The sequence below is a fragment of the Brachyhypopomus gauderio genome, unplaced genomic scaffold, assembly GCF_052324685.1.
Source record: "Brachyhypopomus gauderio isolate BG-103 unplaced genomic scaffold, BGAUD_0.2 sc52, whole genome shotgun sequence".
NCBI classification, from domain to species: Eukaryota; Metazoa; Chordata; class Actinopteri; order Gymnotiformes; family Hypopomidae; genus Brachyhypopomus; species Brachyhypopomus gauderio.
The window spans coordinates 2133137-2153154 of record NW_027506877.1 but is presented as its reverse complement, the minus strand read 5'-3'; the positions used below and the strand labels follow the sequence as shown (position 1 = coordinate 2153154).

Below are 20018 nucleotides of genomic sequence, written 5' to 3'. Positions count from 1 at the left end.
AGTTGTTGCAAACTCAAACTTTTTACAAATACCTTTGAGTTGTTTTGTTGTAATTGTAAGAGTGTTTTGGAAACACAACACAGACACAGAAATCCTTGAGTGGTCACGTGTGGAATGTTCCTTTCTGTCTTTAGTATACTCAGAACGAGATTTAAGCTGATTTCAGCGTTTAAAGAATCTGGCAAATACCTTAAGCCTCCAACCATGTCCAAGGTTATTGGTAAAGGAAAGTAATTTGCATACGCTATATGTAATTCGGTTTCTACATAAAATGGCCGCGGCAATTCCTTGCCTTGCAGGTCTTAATTGCTTGAAAATAATGTACCAATAATAATGTAAAACGTAATTATTTATTTGTCAGTTATTATCTTATAGAAGTGGTTTCTGCAAAGGTACCACAAAAATAGACAAATTATAAACTAAATACTTCTGGAATTTAGCGTATACTATTTTATTCACTATCAAGTAACGGGGGTCACGCAATACTCCAATATGTTATTCAGTTTGTTGATAAGGTAATAAGTCTATCTCTGATGAAGCTCCTTCGCTTGGTGGGAAAAGGCTGTTTTTTAAACTGCATGATGTAATGTTAATCTAACAGTCCTGTTGAAAAGCCCAACGAGTGTTCTTTTCTCTCCGTCCAGGAGGACTACCCTGGACAGCTTGTGCTGTCGTCCGATGGGATACACCGTATTTCCTCATCAGCTCGTTTTTATACTGCTCAGGAGTCAATCTGCACTGTCGGAACTATACTGGACTGTGCAATGCAATGCAAGTGTAGTTAAAATAAAATACAATTAATCAATCATATTGTATAGTATAGTATAGCATAGCATATACCCGAGTGACAATTCTTTTAACAACCACTAGAGGGACACCCTGCAAAGCATATTTGAGTCAATACTCACATTTAAACTGCTCTTAGGGGCATGTTTTAGGATATGTAGCAAAATACCAGCCATTGAGTTTTCAAGACACGTTATTGTAATTTTAGCAAAGTTAGACAAGACTTTCATTCCAGTCGTTGAAATCCAGAGTCTTAATAAGTTAATGTAACAACTCATGAATAATAAGAAGAAGAATAAATAAAATTTAAATTCCAGGGTCAAACAGCATTTTGTTATAACCGTGATGGACACAGTGTGGGCCAGAGTTGTTAGGGTGGACCACACACTTGTGGTTCTGCCAAAAGTAAACTCACCAAGATTCTGTCATCTGTTCATCTAGTTAATGAGCTTCTTTGTGGCAGATTTGGTTAAAAAACTACATGGAGTGTTTCGTAATTCACAGCCTGAAACCATTGGCAGTTTTTTTCATGAATATGCAGGAACATTTTGGACTGTTACAGAAAAATTGCTTTCCACTGTTGACTGTAGCTTATCTGTATTTGAGAATGACATTAAGTGTTTTTGACCATTCTAATGATTTACTCTTAACTCTTGTATTATTGCTCCTATTCCCAAGTGCAGTGTTTACATCCACAAATCCATCTCCTTCTTTGCCAAGTTTCTTCAATACACGGTTGCTTTGCGTTTCCATTATCGTTCATATTATGATAAACGAGTGCTGAGATTGCTGAATGTGTAGTATGTGTTTGCTAGCTGATAATTGAATGTTTTTTTCCATTATTAATTTTCACAGACCCCTGATACGTGTTTTTTCAATATAATAGATTCTTAGTTCTTGGTATAATTTCTAAAGAGAAAAAAAACTTAAAAGGAACAGTATTGTAACAAATGTACGCTGGTTATTTATATTCTGGTTTATATAGATAGATCAATTTGATAGATATAATCAGCATACATTCATAGAGAGTTAATTAATTTGATATCCCTTAATGAAATGTTTTGAAAATGTATGTATTATATATATATATATATATATATATATATATATATATATATATATATATATAATAATTAGACATAATTAATCATGACTGGAAGATACAGAACAGAACTTATGTGGCATAGTTTGACCTTAACATAGTAAATGTGCCTTTGGTGGATATTTAGCATTCATTAAAATTAAAATTGCTTAAACTGCTTAAAATTGCAGGTGCTAAAAGTTTATAATCACATTAATCAATAAACACGATAAAAAATAAATGAATAAACACAACAGGTCACGTACCTGGAAGATCACCAGTTTTTCTTCAGAATGCAGATAGGTTAAGATTACAAAGCAGCCATGTTGTTTAACTTTGACATGCTTTTCTGAGAATGTACTTCTTCAGAATATGGACTGCTGAGATAAGCAGTTTGCAGTGACATTTAGTGAGAAACAGTGTGCAGATTCCAAAAATAAAAAAATAATTAATAGAAAAGGTATAGACAAATTAAACAATGAGCAATTTGAAGATCTTGAGTTTAAACTAACATTTTTCTTTTCAGATCCTACACATTATATGGATTTTTATGTCATGTGGCTCAGAAATCAGTGCTACAGCAACAGCAAGTTTGTGCATACTGCATGTTTCACAGAGGGAGTTCTAACAGCACATAATTTACCCTTTCAGTCTTATTTAGTGAAAGAAATTTGGTCCAAAAACCACACCTAACACACAGGCCAAAACAAAAAACATCCAGAATATGACAACCAACATCTGTACACACATCAGACTCTTTCTGTGTCTCCTCATGACTTCAACCCTCCCCTCTATGGGTTCAGGTGAGCTGGAGTTCTCCCCCATCTGCTCCACCCGAAGACTGACAGTGGGTAAGATGATGAACCGGGCATCCCGGGACTCCAGAGACAGGATCACCCTCTGGGTCACAGTAGCTAGCCGAGTGGATACCGACACGGGAAGCTGAAAAGTTAGAGGTGGGAGCTTGGCCAGGATCCGAGAGTTACAGGGGAGGGAGTGTGCATCGCCACCCTCTAGCGGGGTGGAATGGCGGCACAAGGGGCAGGAGATAGAGGGAGGGCTGTCCGGGTCGGGTGAGTGGAACGGGGACAGCTGGATGTTACGAAGGCATTCTGTGCAGAAGACATGGAGGCATTCCAGCATGCGTGGGAGCCTGAGGTCCTGGTCGTATTCCTGGTAACACACAGGGCATTCCACCTCAGGGGTGTCCCCACTGGTGGACACGGTGTCCAGGACAGTTGTGGTCCTGAAGGACATGGAGGTTGACTGTAGATGTGACAGCCAAGATGTATAATAGGAACAGCTGAAGTAGATCCTCTACATCAGACAGACCTGTAGAGAAGAGTATAATCAATATAGCAGCATCTCTGTGTTGTGTTTGTTAATTAAAAATTACTACCACACTAAAATTACTGAAACACTGCAGGTCAGTAATGCGTGAGTCACCATTATCAACACGATCTTGTTACTGGCAGACAGGAAACTGTATTAAAATGTAACGTGAATCTTTTCAGTGGAAATGCATCAAGAACGAAAAAGCCAGCATGTTTGCACAAGTTCATTATTTTGGTTATATCCTCTGCTGGCTGAAAAAAAATTCCAGGTGAATTCCAGGTGACTTTCATAACCACATACTATTCCTTCCCTGCAAATGAAAATAATGTAGGTCTTAAAATACTTTCATTTCCCTTTAATCTGTAAGGAAATTTATCTGACAAAATACAACGTGTGTATGTGTAGATAGATTTATAGGTGTGTAGGGATAGATTTATAGGGGCAGTAATAGAACCATCTAGAAATTCAAAGCATGTTGTATCACATTAAACACTAGTTTAGGCAGAGATGAACATCAAAATGACTACATTCAATGGTCTTAAGTAAACAAACTGCCCTCTACAGATTACATTCCCTAGAGTACTGTTAGTTGCTGCATGTCTATGTCATATGTTTCTTTTTTCAATCCCAGACCTGACTAGTAATCCCAGATGTCTATTCATGTTGCCAGAGCAACCATCACTCACACCCAAGAGCTACTCCCTACAGTACTGGGCTCAGATGATGGTTGATGTATCAGTAATTTATGCAGTCTGAGCCTTACGTTAGTCAATTTATCAGGTGTGTATTTAGACTGAATAGTTACATGATTACTGACAGCATCTCATCATGTCTACATCCTCAACATGGATTACAAGTCTGTCACCCCATAAAAAAAAACAAACCCGGCAGCAGTGTCTGAATGTACACAACACTAATTAATAGTATTAGTATTAAATTTTTTATGTCTATACAATCAACTTTTAAGAAGCAAGTCATACAGATAAAGGTGTTCGAGAAGATCTAAATCTTCTATTTCACCACGGCTACGAGTAAAGATGGCAGGACTGTATTGGGGTATATTAAAAAATTTGGTATAATTGCATTAGCTAACAAGAGGCATGTTTGAGTGCACAGACCATGTGGCGCATTTTAGAGTGTGCGAGAGAAATAACAGCCACTTACCTGCGTGAAACCTTCTGCTTCTAGTGTCGGAGGAAAGTCCTCCGAGTCCTGTCCTTGTAGAAATCCATTTTTACATGTAGTTAAAAAAGCATGCACGTCTTACCAATGACACCTTTGTCAAATTTCACGGTTTTCTGCATATATATACATTATATTGAAATATTTTTATTCTTTCATTCTCTCGCTCCCTCTCCCTTGATCCCATGTCTTGTGTTGTACTAAGGGGTTTGAGCTGGTTTCCCTGACATTTATTACCTAGAGATAGTTTGGTTTCTAGGAGAGGGAACAGTGTGAGATGCTTTTATGTCATAGCACCTCCATCTTCATCGTCTTTAAATATACGTTACCTCATCTTTTCATGTTTGATATATTTACACATACACACACACAAATATATACATACATACATATATATACACACACACACCATTTTACAACTTTTTTGTATAGTGTTGCAGCAAAATATAAAGAGCTAAAAGGGACATTTTGTTGTTTTTCCTAATCATAATTCATTCATCAGCATGTAATTGCATGGTTTCCTTCCAAAGGTTATCCGAGTCATAAACAGCATCGGTGGACGTTGCCCCTTTGACTCAGGGTCACGGAAGCATTTTTCTTACAGTTTCTGCATTTCCCTTTGACTTGTTTCGAGTGCGAGACACTTGCCAAACACAACAGCTCCTCCCTCAAGTTACCAAGTCAAAACAAGAATTCCCGAACACGAGTCTTTACAACGACAAGGTGTTGCTTGTAAACTGGATACTGCTGATTTGATTTTTTCTTACCTTTTAAAGATAAAGTTATCGTGTGGATAGTAAACAATCACCCTACATAAGTGTAACATTTGGATATGTTAAAAGTTATACCGACTCAAAGGCGTAAAAATTGTCAAAATTATGCTAACCTCAATCATTTTAACATTTGTTATTAATCTAGTCTGCGTTCTAGGGTGCAAGGTAATTAACACATTTATTTCATATCAACACACGTTTGCGGTTACAGTTCCCGAAGAATGAAGTCATAACATGTTTCAGATACAGAGACTGTAGAGCCACAGTGATCGTGGAAGCCCAGCCGGTTAGATCCAGAAGTGTGCGTCATACACACACACCCATATGCGTGGGAGTCAGAAAGGGGAACTCCGTATGGGATATGAATAGACTACATTGTTTTTAAATTGTGTTAAACTTATGAATCATATCTGGAATAGTAGGATTTACAGTAAATCGTGACAGGTATCAGAGAGATAACATTTTGTTTGGTTTATAGTTGGGGTCTATGAACCAACTCGCATGTCGGTGGTCTCGATTCTATTCACTAAAAACAAAGGCTGACGTGTTAGTGAGCCAATAAACTTTTACAGTGCCATTCATTAGGCTGCAACAAAGTCACCGCCTTGGGTTTATTTGTTTGTGGGTTAATTAACTACGAAAAAGGGGTTGACTATAAAATTTTGACGTTTGATTATACCAAATATTTTGACGTGGACTTGTTGGAAAACATGTTAGACAAGGTGGTGTATTAGAGGGACGTCAACGTAGATTTATATTAAACGTACGTCCAGCCCTAAATCATATCAAAATTAAAATGGCTGTCCCACTTTAAAAACGTAAAATGTGTTGAATCTCCTCACGTAGCCCTGGGCTACAAATGTGAGTCATCATGTGATGAGAGTGTGTTTATAACCCTAGTTTCGTCGTGAGGGACTACCTTCTACGTAGCACGTCCGCTTTTTAACACAGCCTATAAAACAATCCCGAGCTGTAGCCGGTGTTCAGATTCTTTTTGAGTGTCTAACGCGGCTGTACAGTATGTTGTCAGAGCTGGAGTGTGGGATATGTTACCAACTTTACAACGCGGGACGGCGGTGTCCCCGGCAGCTGAGGTGTCAACACAGCTTTTGCGAGAAGTGTCTCCTGACGCAGGCGCAGTCCGCCGCGCACCGCACGGAGGACCCCGAAACAGAAGCCCGGGTGGTCTGTGCGTTTTGTCGACACACCACTCCTCTGACAGAGGACAGGCTGAGGGATAATTTCCCGGTAAACGAAGGGATTCTGGAGCGGATTTTGTCAGTAGGAGGCCTGGAGGAAAAATCTTGTGACGACGAGGAAGACGAAGAGAAGAAGAGCGAGACATCTGGCCGGGGTGAAGGCGATGGACTACCGAGGTCCAGGACAGGACGGCTGTGGAAGTCCATGAAGCGACTCTGCACTAAAATTACAGGACGGAGTCGGACAAGTGAGTGTTTCCTATGAATGATCTGGTTTTCCTATAAGATTTAACACAATCCATGTTGCATGTTTGTAGCCCAACCAATTGTTAAAATAATGGAATAATCTAAAATTAAATCGGAAATGCTCACTGTGCGTGTTTCCTTTAGGTTGTATTACTCATGCGGAAATGCGGGATCTGGCACTCATGTCTTGCTACATGATGTAGCCCAAACGAGGGGACGAACCACGAAATTGCCTACGACGTTGAAGTTTGGATTGGCTCCTTTGCTGAAATGCATCACGTCAACGAACTAAACATGATCCCATTTATGGAGTTTCATAACGGATTACTCGCACTAAATGTAACTGAACATCCAAGCCATGCCAGTACGTGCGAGAAGATAGACCAGTTGACCACAAGCAGACGTACGTAAAGTGACTGTCAAAGTACCACAGAGTTAAAATTTACTAGCCTATTAAAACGTGCTTTTCTGTTGGACGGTCCCAATTCCACATTTTCACAATACGGAAAATGCATTTAGAAAAGTACCACCAATGTTATTTAAGCTTTAAAGTAAAAATGCTACTCTGACGTATTACAATTTCAGAAGTGTACTGTAATTTGAAACGTGAATGTTTATATTGCGGTTTTTTTTTACAATTATTTATTTACTTTTACTTTTTTTAACTATACATGTTAACTTTTTGTAACATTTTGTACTTAACAGCACTTTAACAGCATTAAAGTGTTTTTTTTATAAAACCAAAAGAATGAGATGTGTTTCAGCCTATTAGGTTAAGCAGTTTAATGCATTTGATTTAGTTTTAATAACATTTTAAATCAAACAAGGGTTTCCTTAACCATAAGGTGTGGGGTTGTGCATATCCTCACATATGAACTGAAAACGTGTTAGAAGGTATAGGTCTACTGAATTGGTTTGCACTTACCTATAAAGTTAAAAACGTTTTTATGTTTAGGATTTTATTGTACACTTGCCTTAAATTGCAACAAATAATAACTGATTAATGTCAAAATCCCAAAAAAGTTCCCTAGCCTGTGCAGAGCTGCTACCTCACAGAATTAGATCCCTGATCTGACACATCTTATCCAGATAATAGAGTCTGTGCTGATTTATACCCAGGCATGATGGTTAAGGATTGGAATTAAGACTCTCTTGGGCAGCAGATCTCCTAAAGCCTGGTTGGATTAAACCATAAAGACCAATTAAGCAGGGGTTGGAGACAATTGGCAACACATCCAGATAGATTAGTGTAATGAATGTCAATGGAAATGTGAGATAATTAGGCTACAGCGGGTAACAGAGTTCCTGAAAGCAGTCTCTTTGCTTTTCAATCCAGTTTGCCAGTCAGTTTGACCTGTGCCTGTTTGTCTCCTGGATTGATTTGCATTTCTTCAGTTACAATGTCTTTTGGACGTTGTTATAGGCAAGTTTTTGTTTTCCTGTGTTAAAAATGAAAGACATATGTCTTTAGATATGAGTTAATAATGGGCTTTGGTGTTTTGACTTCATTATGTCACAGGCTGGCTTTGGTTTATTTGGCTCTTCTTGTAGCAAAATATTTTGCTGAACCACCATCTGTAGGTAAGCTTTTTTGCATCTGCTCTAAAAAAAAACAATCTTGTGTAGAGAGTTATTAATGTATATTTTTTATGAAGATTTCATGATGTTTACAAAGAATAAGAACCTGTGTAAATGATCCGTTTTGGCTCAAAACACCTAAAGACAGGAAAGCTATGCCTAAGCATGTGTATTTGCAAGATCTAGTGACCTTATGATGCTGCTGTTTCATTTATATATAAATGATGATAAATTTATCTCTCTGTCTCAGTCAGAGGCTTAAAAGGCATCAGTGAAGAGAATAACCAAACGGGCCATCTAAACACCTTCGATAATCCAAACAGCGTTCATCCAAACCAAAACCATCTTGGGCCTGTTCTCTCTGAGATTAACTACTCTGAGAGCACTGTTGCAAAACCTTTGCCTACAAATGGCAACACTGTTCCTGTTTTGAACGAAAAATCCTTCAGTGGTGATATTACTTCAAATGGCTTTAATATTCTTCCAGATAGAGGTGAATTAAGTCCTGGAAACACTCACTCGGACTCAAGTGGTATGACAAACTTGGCAAGCAGTAATCAAAATAACTTTGTACATGCTAATTATAAACCCTATGCATTCAGACCAAGTCATGGTATGGATACAAGTAACTTAAACCCAGACCAGTACAAAGGGCATGTTACTGGTAGTGTTCCACTGCATTCTAACCATGCTGATAGTCCTCAACATGGTAGAAAGAGAACAGATTTATCTAAAAGTGTTATACAAATAAATGAGAAGACATCCATCAGAAGGTACGTCAGGCAAGGTTTCAAACATTCTCAGGATGTTCCCTCGTACGAGTTAAAGCAGACGATCCATTTGAAGCCCTTGCCTCAGCTTCCTGCTCAAAGAGCGCAAACATCATTTGTTCAAGAACCTTGGAAATTTTATGCAGATTTCATCTCGAAAGCCTCAAAAAACCAATCAGTCTCGTCTTGGCCTACTCAGGGAGGGCAAACGTCAACTAAAATGAATATAGCACTACAAAAAGGCCACCAAATGAGTTCCAAGTCTGCACTTTTTTTGAAGGTTATGAGTAACCATCCACCCAGGATTCACAATCGCTATGAGTCTGCCAATATGCACGCAAAGGAAGTTAGTGAACAGGTTAAAAGTAAAGCCATGCCACGGACAAATTGGCACAGACCGTTCACTACAGATTTGTCCTCCTGGAACTCTTCAGCAAACGGAAGAATGAAGTCAAGCCAGAATAAACCTATAATGGACACAATGGGCAAGACTATGTCTATCTCGCCAGGAATTAAACCACCATGGAACTATCTGGGTACTTCAAACAGCAATTCTGGTGAGGCAAAAATCTTTGGCAGTCATCCAAGTCTTTCAAGTTACTTAGAACAACATAATTTAAGGAAACCCCCAGAGAATATACCTAGCACCCAAACAACTGTACAGTGGATAGCCATAAAACCCCATCCTGCATCTAGAAGAACATGGGACGGTGTCCAAAGCAGAGCCCATTCTTTCTCCAACCATCATGGATTTTTTGCTGCAAGCCCAATGGCATCAAGAAATCGTAGCATTTACGGAAGCCAGCATCAACCAGATTATGGAAACTTAAAAAATACCCATGCAGTCAGGGAGTTCAAACCACTCCCTATGAGCATAATGCCTAATGAGATGCGAAATATCAAAGGAGAGGCAGAATCTAAACATGGTCGTCCACCAAGCAAAGTCTCACATCTCCAGATGGAGCCAGATTTTACTTCTCAAAGCTCCATGACATCTGATCACCATCATTATCACATTTCAAATTTAGTTTCTGGGGAATGGCAACCAACTGGAGAACCATTATCCGATAATGGAGATCTTGGGCCAGCTATCATCTCTTTGGAAGAAGACACCTCTGTTAAACAGACGGCTGATACTGGCCACCTTCAAAATAATCAAAACAATACAACTTTCCATCAAAAACCTTCACAAACATCACCTGATCTAACAGTCTTGGAATATAGAAAATCAAACACCAAGTTGAACATGGATTTCAGTGGATTGCAACATTACAAAGGGGAGTCAAGTAATCCAGTTATAAGCATCAATGAACCTGATCAAAGTATCACTGGACAAGTTTTTATTTTAAACCCCAGCCAGATTTTCAAAACCGTTGCCACTAATTCTGAGAAACCATTTGAACAAGACCTTATAACTGCCTCAGATGTCATGATTGATAGAATAGAAGTCCAGAATAAACATGATTTTAATGAGTCTGTTTTGATGTGGAACAAAACAAATTCCACACCAAACAGAGATGCTGACCAGACTCTGTATCATTCTCATAATTACAACCAATCCGAGTTTATTCAAAATCATAAAATTTCAGCAGAATACAACTCTGTTACAAGTGATGACGCAGCATACCAGAGTGAACCGGTTCAAACTTCTCCCTCCTTCAGTTCCACTTCTGAAAACCTGCTCACTGTTGATGGTGCCCACTTACCTGGTAGCAATATCGACTCTGATGATGAACCCACAACACACAATCTGGCCTCTTCTCACAGTTACAAGCCACAAATGGTCAATGACAATCAACGTGGCATTTCCTCTTCAGGGTTTGATTTAGCCAGTCTTGAGTCTGTCGTGCCTCAGAATGGGACTGGACACTTACAAATAGAAAACTCTGTCCCAAAGGAAGTGCAGTTTACATCACTGAAAAATAAAGGTCATATTGAGACACCAACAAGAACTCAAGTACAGAACAATGAATTGACTGACCCAATCCAACAACATGGAGGTCGTGACAATGCTACACAAAGTTCAAGGCCTACTAGCAGTGCTTTGGTTGGTAAACATATTGGAGTCTATCATCAGGACAACAGCTTGAAATCAGGTTCAAAGAATGGACAGACATCTACATACAGATCTCCTATAGTCCGCTTAAGTAAGTTTAAAATAAAAAATTCAGTTAATGAAACAATGAACCTCTCAATGGGTAACATAAGATATGAAAATTATTTGAAGTTAAATCAAAGTACTGAGATGCATAGTCAAAGACCACCAAAAGTTGAAGCAAACGTGAGCCATCATTTGTTTCCCTCTGCAAGCCCAAGTATATCAAGAAATCACAGCACTTACGGAAGACAAAAACAACCAGATTATACAAATTCAAAAAATGCCCATGCTGTCTGGGACTTAAAACTACTCCCTCTGAACCTAATGCCTAATGAGACACAAAACAGCAATGGAGAAGCAGGATCTACACAAGGTCAGCCACCAAGGGAAGTCCCACTTCAAGTGAGTACAGATCTTTCCTCTCAGAGCTCCCCAACATCTGACGGCCATCACTATCAAACTTCCAATGTTGTTTTTCTCAAGAAGTTTGAAGAGCCCAGGGAGTGGCATACAACTGGAAAAACACCATCTGTTAATAGTGAAATATGGCCAACAAACATATCATTAGTAGAAGATACCCTTGTTAAATGGATACATGATCACAGTAGCCACCCTCAAAACAATGTAAGTATCCCTGACAATTCCAGCATGAATAATCCTAAAGACTTTGATCAAAACAATATAACGTTGCACCAAACTCCTTCACAAATATCACATGATCTACCAGTCTGGGAATATAAAAAACCAGACACTAAGTTGAACATAGATTTAGGTGGCCTGCAACCTGACCAAAGGCAGTCAGAAATATCTAATGGCTGGGTAGCAAATAAGTCTATTTCACCTGAAATAATCACAATCCCTTCAACAAGCAATCCAGTTATAAGCATCAGTGAACATAATCATAGTATTATTGGAGAACTACTACTTATAAGCCCCAGCCAGATTTCCAAAACCGTTGCCACTGATTCTGAGAAACCATTTGAACAAGACCTTATTGGTGCCTCAGATGTCATGATGGATAGAATAGAAATCCAGAATAAACATGATTTTAATGAGTCTGTTTTGATGTGGAACAAAGCAAATTACACACCAAACAGAGATGCTGACCAGACTCTACATCATTCGCATAATTATAACCAATCTGAGTTTATTCAAAATCATCAAATTTCAGCAGAATACAACTTTGTTACAAGTGATGACGCAGCATACCAGAGTGAACCGCTTCAAACTTCTCCCTCCTTCAGTTCCACTTCTGAAAACCTGCTCACTGTTGATGGTGCCCACTTACCTGGTAGCAATATCTACTCTGATGATGAACCCACAACACAAAATCTGGCCTCTTCTCACAGTTACAAGCCACAAATGGTCAATGAAAATCAACGTGGCATTTCCTCTTCAGGGTTTGATTTAGCCAGTCTTGAGTCTGTCGTGCCTCAGAATGGGACTGGACACTTACAAATAGAAAACTCTGTCCCAAAGGAAGTGCAGTTTACATCACTGAAAAATAAAGGTCCTATTGAGTCACCAACAAGAACTCAAATTCAGAATAATGAATTTACTGACCCAATTCAACAATATGGAAGTGATGACAATGCTACACAAAGTTCAAGGCCTACTAGCAGTGTCGTGGGTGGTAAATATATTGGAGTCTATCATCAGGACAACAGGTTGAAGTCAGGCTCAAAGGATGGACAGACATCTACATACAGATCTCCTATAGTCCGCTTAAGTAAGTCTAAAATAAATTCAACGAATGAAATGACAAACCTCTCAAAGGAGAACATGGCATATCAAAAGAATTTGAAGTTAAATCAGAGTAGCGAGATGCTTGGTCAAACAGCATCGAACGTTGAATTGGACATGAGCTTTGTTAACTTGAATTTCACTGGCACAAATACGTCCGTTAACAGAAATCCCAATGATGATGATGATGATGCCAATTATCTCGGTTCTTCTCCAAGACAACTGAACTACATCAGTTTCAAAGCAATTCGATCTTCAGACGTTGGAGGGAGTGCCGCCTTCACTTTTCATAGTGACTAGCATGCTCAACCAAAGGACCTGGGCAAGTTTGAAGAGGCTCTCCAGGTCAAAATAAGTGCAAACTGCAAGATATTCAGTATCTCCTGCAGCTCGAGAAGACGTTGTCCAGCCAATCAAGTAATACCGAAGCTACTCATCATATGGGAGATAGTGGCAGACAAAATGTCATGAATTGTAAACCTTTTAAGCTTTCTCCTGTAAATTCTGTAAACCTCTGTAAACAATGCTCATTGAGCCATGCTTCATGCTTTAGACAGAACTTTATTTAAATATTCTTGTCCAGATTCATTAGTTCAGTTATGCAATAGGCAGGCAGTCATTTCTTAAACTGCTTGTGTTGGTGTATAAATATGGTCAGTGTGAGAATTCCAGTGAACTGTTCCATGAAGGTAAACTCCCAAGACAAGTTCATGTGTATAGCATATGAAATTCAATGAATTCTAGTCTATATTAGATGTTCAAAGAATTCTAGTTCTTACAGATATTGAATATAGAGCTAGATCTAATAGTAGTTCTAAGGTTATTACTAGTAACAGTAGTTTTAATACTACTACAAATTGGTAGTTCTAGTAATTTCATATGTTCTAGTATTACTAGTTCTGGTAATTTCTGTCCAACAGCTTTATTGTCTGATTAGTGATCCAAGTTAAATTGGTGAAGTAGGACAGCTGACACAATGACATTTTTCTCTCGACAATGTAAATGTGAAGTCCACTAATTGTACCTGAGTCAGTGTTTAATAAAACACTGAACACCAAGATTCTTTTTCTTCTTCTGTCTTGCACTATGAATATAACCTTTCAGGTAGGAAAAGTGTTCAATTTGAAAGTATCTGTTTTGTTTAGTCTTTATTTTATATAATATGAAATCAATAGGGTTAAGCGTACTGATTTATTTAACTGGATATTATAAAACAAGAAAAGGGTGAAGAAATGTATTTTCCTGTCTCATAATAAAAGCTGTTTTTTAGTAACTACAAGAAAAAGGAAATTGGGTTATTTTTTGCTGATGCAGATGTTCCATTTCTTTCAAACACAAAACAATAGAAAGTTACATTTCACTGCTCCAGTTTTCTCTTTTCTTTACAATTTTGCAACACCAGAACTAGACGTCTCTGGAAGTGGACGTCTTTCCAATAACTGGATAGGTTGAAGCAATGTGTTAGATAGCCACCAGATGGCGTATGCGTGCCATGTGAAAACTTGCTCTCAGAGTTCTTTGGGTTCATTTTGTTTTTCACCAGTACAGGACTGTTGTATAAAAGGTAACCCCCAAACCCTCTACATACTGTATTTTCACAATCTTAAATTAATGAAGGTGGATACTTCTGTGCACTCTTATATGCACTCTTCTTTATATTAATACTCTGAATATCTTAAGGCTTTCTCAACATCAGTTGTTTGTTAATAACTGCCATTTCTGATAGATCATTAAGAATTGATAACATATAAATTACATGTTCAGCAAAACATTTTTGCTCAGAAATGACTTCATAATAGCTCAATTATTTTACAAGGGCATTAAGCTCTCCAGCAAAATCATGTTTGTTATTTGGTTGATCAAACATCATGCCGCAGCCTACGGGGAAGCATTTTAGCATTCTATTTTCGATGAATAATGACAGAAAAATAAACGGTTTCTATTACATACCTGAGCTAAATTAGAGTACATGGGGCATTTCAAAAGTATGACCCCACACCTTTATTCACATGAGCACAACCTCACCAGGAACCGCCTGTTCTACAACTCATCCTTAACCGCCACATTTCCTCAGCATGAGGGCGACGCTAAAGGAAAATCTGTGTGGAGGGGGAGGGGGAGTGTGTGTGTGTGTGTGTGTGTGGGGGGGGGGGGGTGTTCCTGTCAATCATGACTGCATACATTGTACATTGGATTACTGCCCCTCCCCCCCATAAATGCCTGGAAAGTGGAACATTCCATTTTCTTAAGAAGTTTTTGTCCTTTCACTGAAAAGCTGGAGGGCAGAATCAAATGGCTATTTGAACTGACATTAAGGAAAAGTCTGAAGTGTATCATTTTGTTGGGAATATGCAACGGTACACTGGAACTCGCTGCATGTTTTTCTTCGGTTTGTGTAAGAACACGTCCATGCTGTCGTTTTCTCACCCCTCCCTCTATCCCTCCCTCTCTTTCTCATCATCTTGCTCTCTCTGTCTCTCTCTCTCTCTCTCTCTCACCTCACACATACATACACACACACAGGCTGTGGGGGAATTCTGTACCATGTGTCCACGCGTTCTCAGGCAGCTTTTCAGGAAAAATAAAATCTAGAGGCCCCAAAGTGGCAGACCATGCCTTCCCTCCCAGCACACCGCCATTCCCACTCTCGCTTTCTAAGTAGTAGCTTTGAAGCTGGTCTAGACTCAGCTTACCCCAATAAATCCTTATATGAAACATAGCAATAAAAACTGCAAAACTGATCTCAAATCATCACAAAAAACCCACTATTCCTTCCAGGACGACAGTGATGCAAGCTGTTAACTCTTTCTCCGTACTCACTCCTCTAAATATGCTTTACAGCTCCACATGACGTAAAAGGCACATCTCCCATGATAAAAGATACGGAGAGGAGAGCATGGAAAGGAGAGGAAAACAAATAAGACTCCCTGTTTAGATAAATACAAAGAAGCAATGAGGTAATGAAAGTATAGTGGCAGGGTATTAAAATATGTTCATCATACGTTCCCTCATCGACCAGCATGTGCAGCACCATAGCTGGGTCATGGTAACACCTTGACAACCTATAATTAACACTGATGGAACTTAACATTATACAGATTGTGGTAGAAAAATACACGATTTGTGTCGTCAAAGACGTATGAAGATCAAGCAGCCAAGGTAGTTATGAAACGAAGACATGAATTAGATTTGTTCTAAATGTAGACTTGTCCTGTTCTCACACACTGTCTCTCACTCTCTCTCTCTCTCTCTCTTTCAGACACACACACACACACACCGCACACACGCGCACACACACACACACACACACACACACACACACACACACACACGCGCACACACCACACACACACACACACACACACACCACACACACACACACACACACACACACACACACACACACACACACACACACACACACACACACAATGACCTTCCTCCCTAACTGAGCCAAAAGGGAAGTAATAAAACAGGAAGATTTCCTGCAGTACATCCTGTACTAAGATTGTGCTGTTGTGTGGCCGAAAATGATGGCTGCTTTTTGAGAAGGGCAACTGTTCTGCTGTGCCTTGCAGGTTTTGTTTTTGAAATAAATAATTGTGGAAAGCATATATATGCAACATTTAATCATGACACCTGCGTTGGTATTTTTGTTTACTCCTTGATGAAATACTAATATTATACACATAAACACACATGAGCAGTGCATACACCAAATTTTGTTAAGACCTGAAATAAAAAATGAGTTGTCTTGAATCTGTCCAGAGTGTCTCTCAGCTCTCTAGAGGGAAGTTAAGCAGCATTACTGTTTTTAAGTTGAAACTCTTGTGTAATCAGTTGTGTCCAAGGGTCAAATTTGCTTGGAATTTCGTATGATAGTTATATACCTGGTAAAATGAAGAAGACTAATGAGTGAAAAAATGAGCTATTAAAGTATGCTCTTTTAAAACCTTAAAGTATGCTCTTTTAAAAAAAGAATTTCCTATATCAACACACACACACACACACACACACACACACACACACACACACACACACACACACACACACACAAGAACCATCTAAGACCTTGTATATCTGTTGTCTAACTGTGCTGCCCTTCTGCACAGGGACAATCTGTGTAATGAAAAACAAAAAACAGAAAGACTTGGTAAAAAAAAAAAAAAGCTCTGTAAACATTAGGCTAACATTCAGACATCTTAAATAAGGTTCCCCTCAGTTCCTTTCATCTTGATTGGTTTTGTTCTCCTCTTCGAGGTTAAATTACACTCTGCATAAGGAACAGTTCCTACATCAGCTTGCAAGAATAGTTCCTACCTGGAGCTTGTGTGATGTAGACTATAGTGTCTAACATCAAATAGCATCTACACACGTCTACCCAGAAGCCCCGGGCTCCATATGGCACCTTAGAGACAAGAAAGTGGAACAGGAGCCAGAGACACCTGTATGTAAAAACAGGTCAGAGACAGAATACCGTCAGATCCACGTTTCAGTCCCTGCAGGTATTTGGATTAAGAACACTGGGTGTAGGCCTATAACATGTTCGATTCTTACAGCTGCTACACACTTGGTACAATGTTACAGGGTGCCGTTTTGTGGCTGTATAAAACTGCTTTTATCTAATATTTGCAATTTTTTTCCAGATTCTGCCTGGAATGCACTTTCTCTCTCAGAGAGAAATAATAGGCCTGACCAGGTGTGAGTCACGTCATTCAGTATGCTGCTCACCTGAGACACTGTTGCACCCATAGACAAAATACAGATTTATCTCTGTGGTTAGCACACCATCTGCCACCACACACACACACACAGCATAATGAATGTTTTGCGTGTTTTGGTGGCTGTATAAGGACATGTCATCACTTCCATACAGAGAGAGGGAGAGAGAAAGAGAGAGAGAAAGAGGGAAGAGTACATCTCTCACACTAAGTGAAACTGTGATAATAGATTAAAGGATTCTCATCTACCACATAGACCTGTAATAATCAATTTGCCTGTTTTAATTAGTCATCAATTAGTCTGTTAGGCTCTTGTACATCAGACTTGGTTGTATTTCTTGGGATCATATTTTGTGTCATTTTGCTTGAAAATCCATTTGTACTGTTACTTCAATCAATCGATAAAACTTAATGCTGAACCTTTTACTTGACTAAAGTCTACTGCTAAAAGTGTCACTGCAATGTAAACAGATGTTGTATAACATGAAATCAATACTGATTTGTGCTTCAGATAGATCATTTTACAATGCATGCTGGAAATCAATGTTTATGTCTCTTTTTAAACAAAGCACATTTGTCTTTAGAGACTAATCAGATTCAACTTGCCCTAACTTTATTTTCATGAACTGATTATGATAATGGTGAAATGTTTTATATGTTCATTAATTAGTCCCTTAAGATCTTTTGGTGTGTTTGCCTGTCTGACCCTGCCTGGTTCTGGGCCACAGTGCTAGCCTTCAGCTCCTTGTATGGCTCTGATTTCAAAATGGCTGTCTGTGACCGACTGTAAATCACCGCTCTAAAAGTTTCCAATAAATTTTTTTTTTATTTCTTGAACAGAACATGAAAAACATTATCATCACACTGCCATTTCTTTTTGAAGCAACATGACATGAATTACAGAAAAAAAAGTTTAGCGCATAAGAAGAAACCTGTTGGTAAGTTCTACTCCCCTAACATAAAATATCATAGTAAGAACAGCAGCAAAAACTGTGGGAATGATCCCGCCCCCTCAAAAAATACATATTTTTACATCATCATTATCAAAAGCATTATCTGTTATATTCTGTATCCCCTTATTAACACACTCTTGAGGGAGATGGTGTTCGCTGCCTCATATCCGGATTCTCTCAAGACTCAAGTGGTAAAATTACATTCACAGTTTGGTTCTGCAAAACGTCCCTCATAAATATCTCAATGGCTGGACGACGTATTGGACAATGGCATACCGCATGACTCCTGACAGCACGCCACTTTGGCCGATGCGGCTTGTGCCGTGCGGGTTTTTAGTTGTACCTTTCTGAATTTCACGTCCTCCTGAAACTCTTGAGCCGTCAAGAAGAATCCACTGTCAGCCTCGAGTGTTTTTTGGTGTGACGGCCCTGGACGTGCACTGTAGCGATATAAGGCATGAGGTATGTTCTGGAGGGCATGTGCGCTGCGGCTGGGGTACGTGCCTGCGTAATGGCTCTGAAGCCTCCCATGGCCACTGGGGTTGCCTGCTCTACCTCTGGAGTACAAAGCAGTGGGTCTGACGCATGGAGCCCAATCTGGATGCAATAAAGGTTATTTGTTATGCACTGTTTCCAGGCAAACATGGGATAGGCCAGTGCTCGGGCAGTGCAGAGTAGAGGGAGAGGTACTTGCAGTCCTATACACGCACACACACGCCCACACGTGTATGCAAGAACACACACTCTAGCCATTTTTTTAAAAAGCAATGTCGATAATAATGGCAGAGGAGTAAAAAGTTACCGCAAACAGAGAATCAAGAGAATGTTTTGCACTTGGGGCCTAATTTTGTCACACTTTGCCTTTGAGTGTATTGAAACAACATGGAGTTACATTTGCCCTTTTATGCAAAGGTGGGGTCAGTTACCCCTACACCAATCCTTACTTAGATCTTTATCAGAAAAACTAAACCGGTTTCAGAAGGCAACATCCACGGCACTCTATATATTTGCAGCGTCCTTCATATTTCTATCTGAAACATAACTGGTACGGTCCACTGTGTACTGGGACAGCTAGCATGTTTGCGTGCCATATGAGGTAAGTAACAGCAGGTACCATCACAGAGAAACCTCCCACCTTAGGAGTACAAGTAAAAATAGCCCGTTCTGTTGTACGCTACCTTTTACGCTAGCATGAGCAGAGGACGAGGCGGGGTTGAGACAGGCACTGAAGTGCTACTGCATAGCTGGAGCACATAAATCACTAGAAAAGACAGAGAAATATGAAATTGAGGAAAAGAAAATGATGAAAGAGAGGAAGAAAGCAAAGGCATGGTTTGAGAGGCGAAAGAACTGGAAACAGGAATAAGTACAGAACAAGCAGAAGGCCAGTCAGTAGTGGAGCAGGCTGGGGTACTGAGGCTTACAGTTAAGCGGCTTTGCTAAGTAACTAAACATCACATCACAGGCTATTTTAAGATCATTATTACGTCTTCATCATTATGATCACCATTCAGATCTTTCACTTCCGTTCTATTTACATCAGTTCCAACACA

General features: G+C 39.3%; 2 protein-coding genes across 3 annotated transcripts; one reads left to right on the top strand and one right to left on the bottom strand.

The window, feature by feature from the left end:
• Positions 1–1933: 1933 nt before the first annotated feature.
• LOC143488608 (uncharacterized) lies at positions 1934–7681 on the bottom strand. Of its 2 annotated transcripts, none has more exons than XM_076987425.1 (3): positions 7528–7681; positions 4367–4419; positions 1934–3199 (listed from the first exon to the last, which is right to left on the bottom strand). In XM_076987425.1, exon 3 carries the CDS (start codon positions 3122–3124, stop codon positions 2525–2527), a length of 600 nt encoding a protein of 199 aa, XP_076843540.1. In that variant the 5' UTR covers positions 3125–3199; positions 4367–4419; positions 7528–7681; the 3' UTR covers positions 1934–2524. The 2 variants fall into 2 exon arrangements, with proteins under 2 accessions (XP_076843540.1, XP_076843539.1); XM_076987424.1 differs by lacking the exon at positions 7528–7681 and adding an exon at positions 5152–5983 and having other exon boundaries at positions 4367–4414.
• LOC143488609 (RING finger protein 227) lies at positions 6093–7343 on the top strand. Its single transcript, XM_076987426.1, has 2 exons — positions 6093–6604; positions 6747–7343. Exons 1-2 carry the CDS (start codon positions 6178–6180, stop codon positions 6803–6805), a joined length of 486 nt encoding a protein of 161 aa, XP_076843541.1. The 5' UTR covers positions 6093–6177; the 3' UTR covers positions 6806–7343.
• Positions 7682–20018: the final 12337 nt, after the last annotated feature.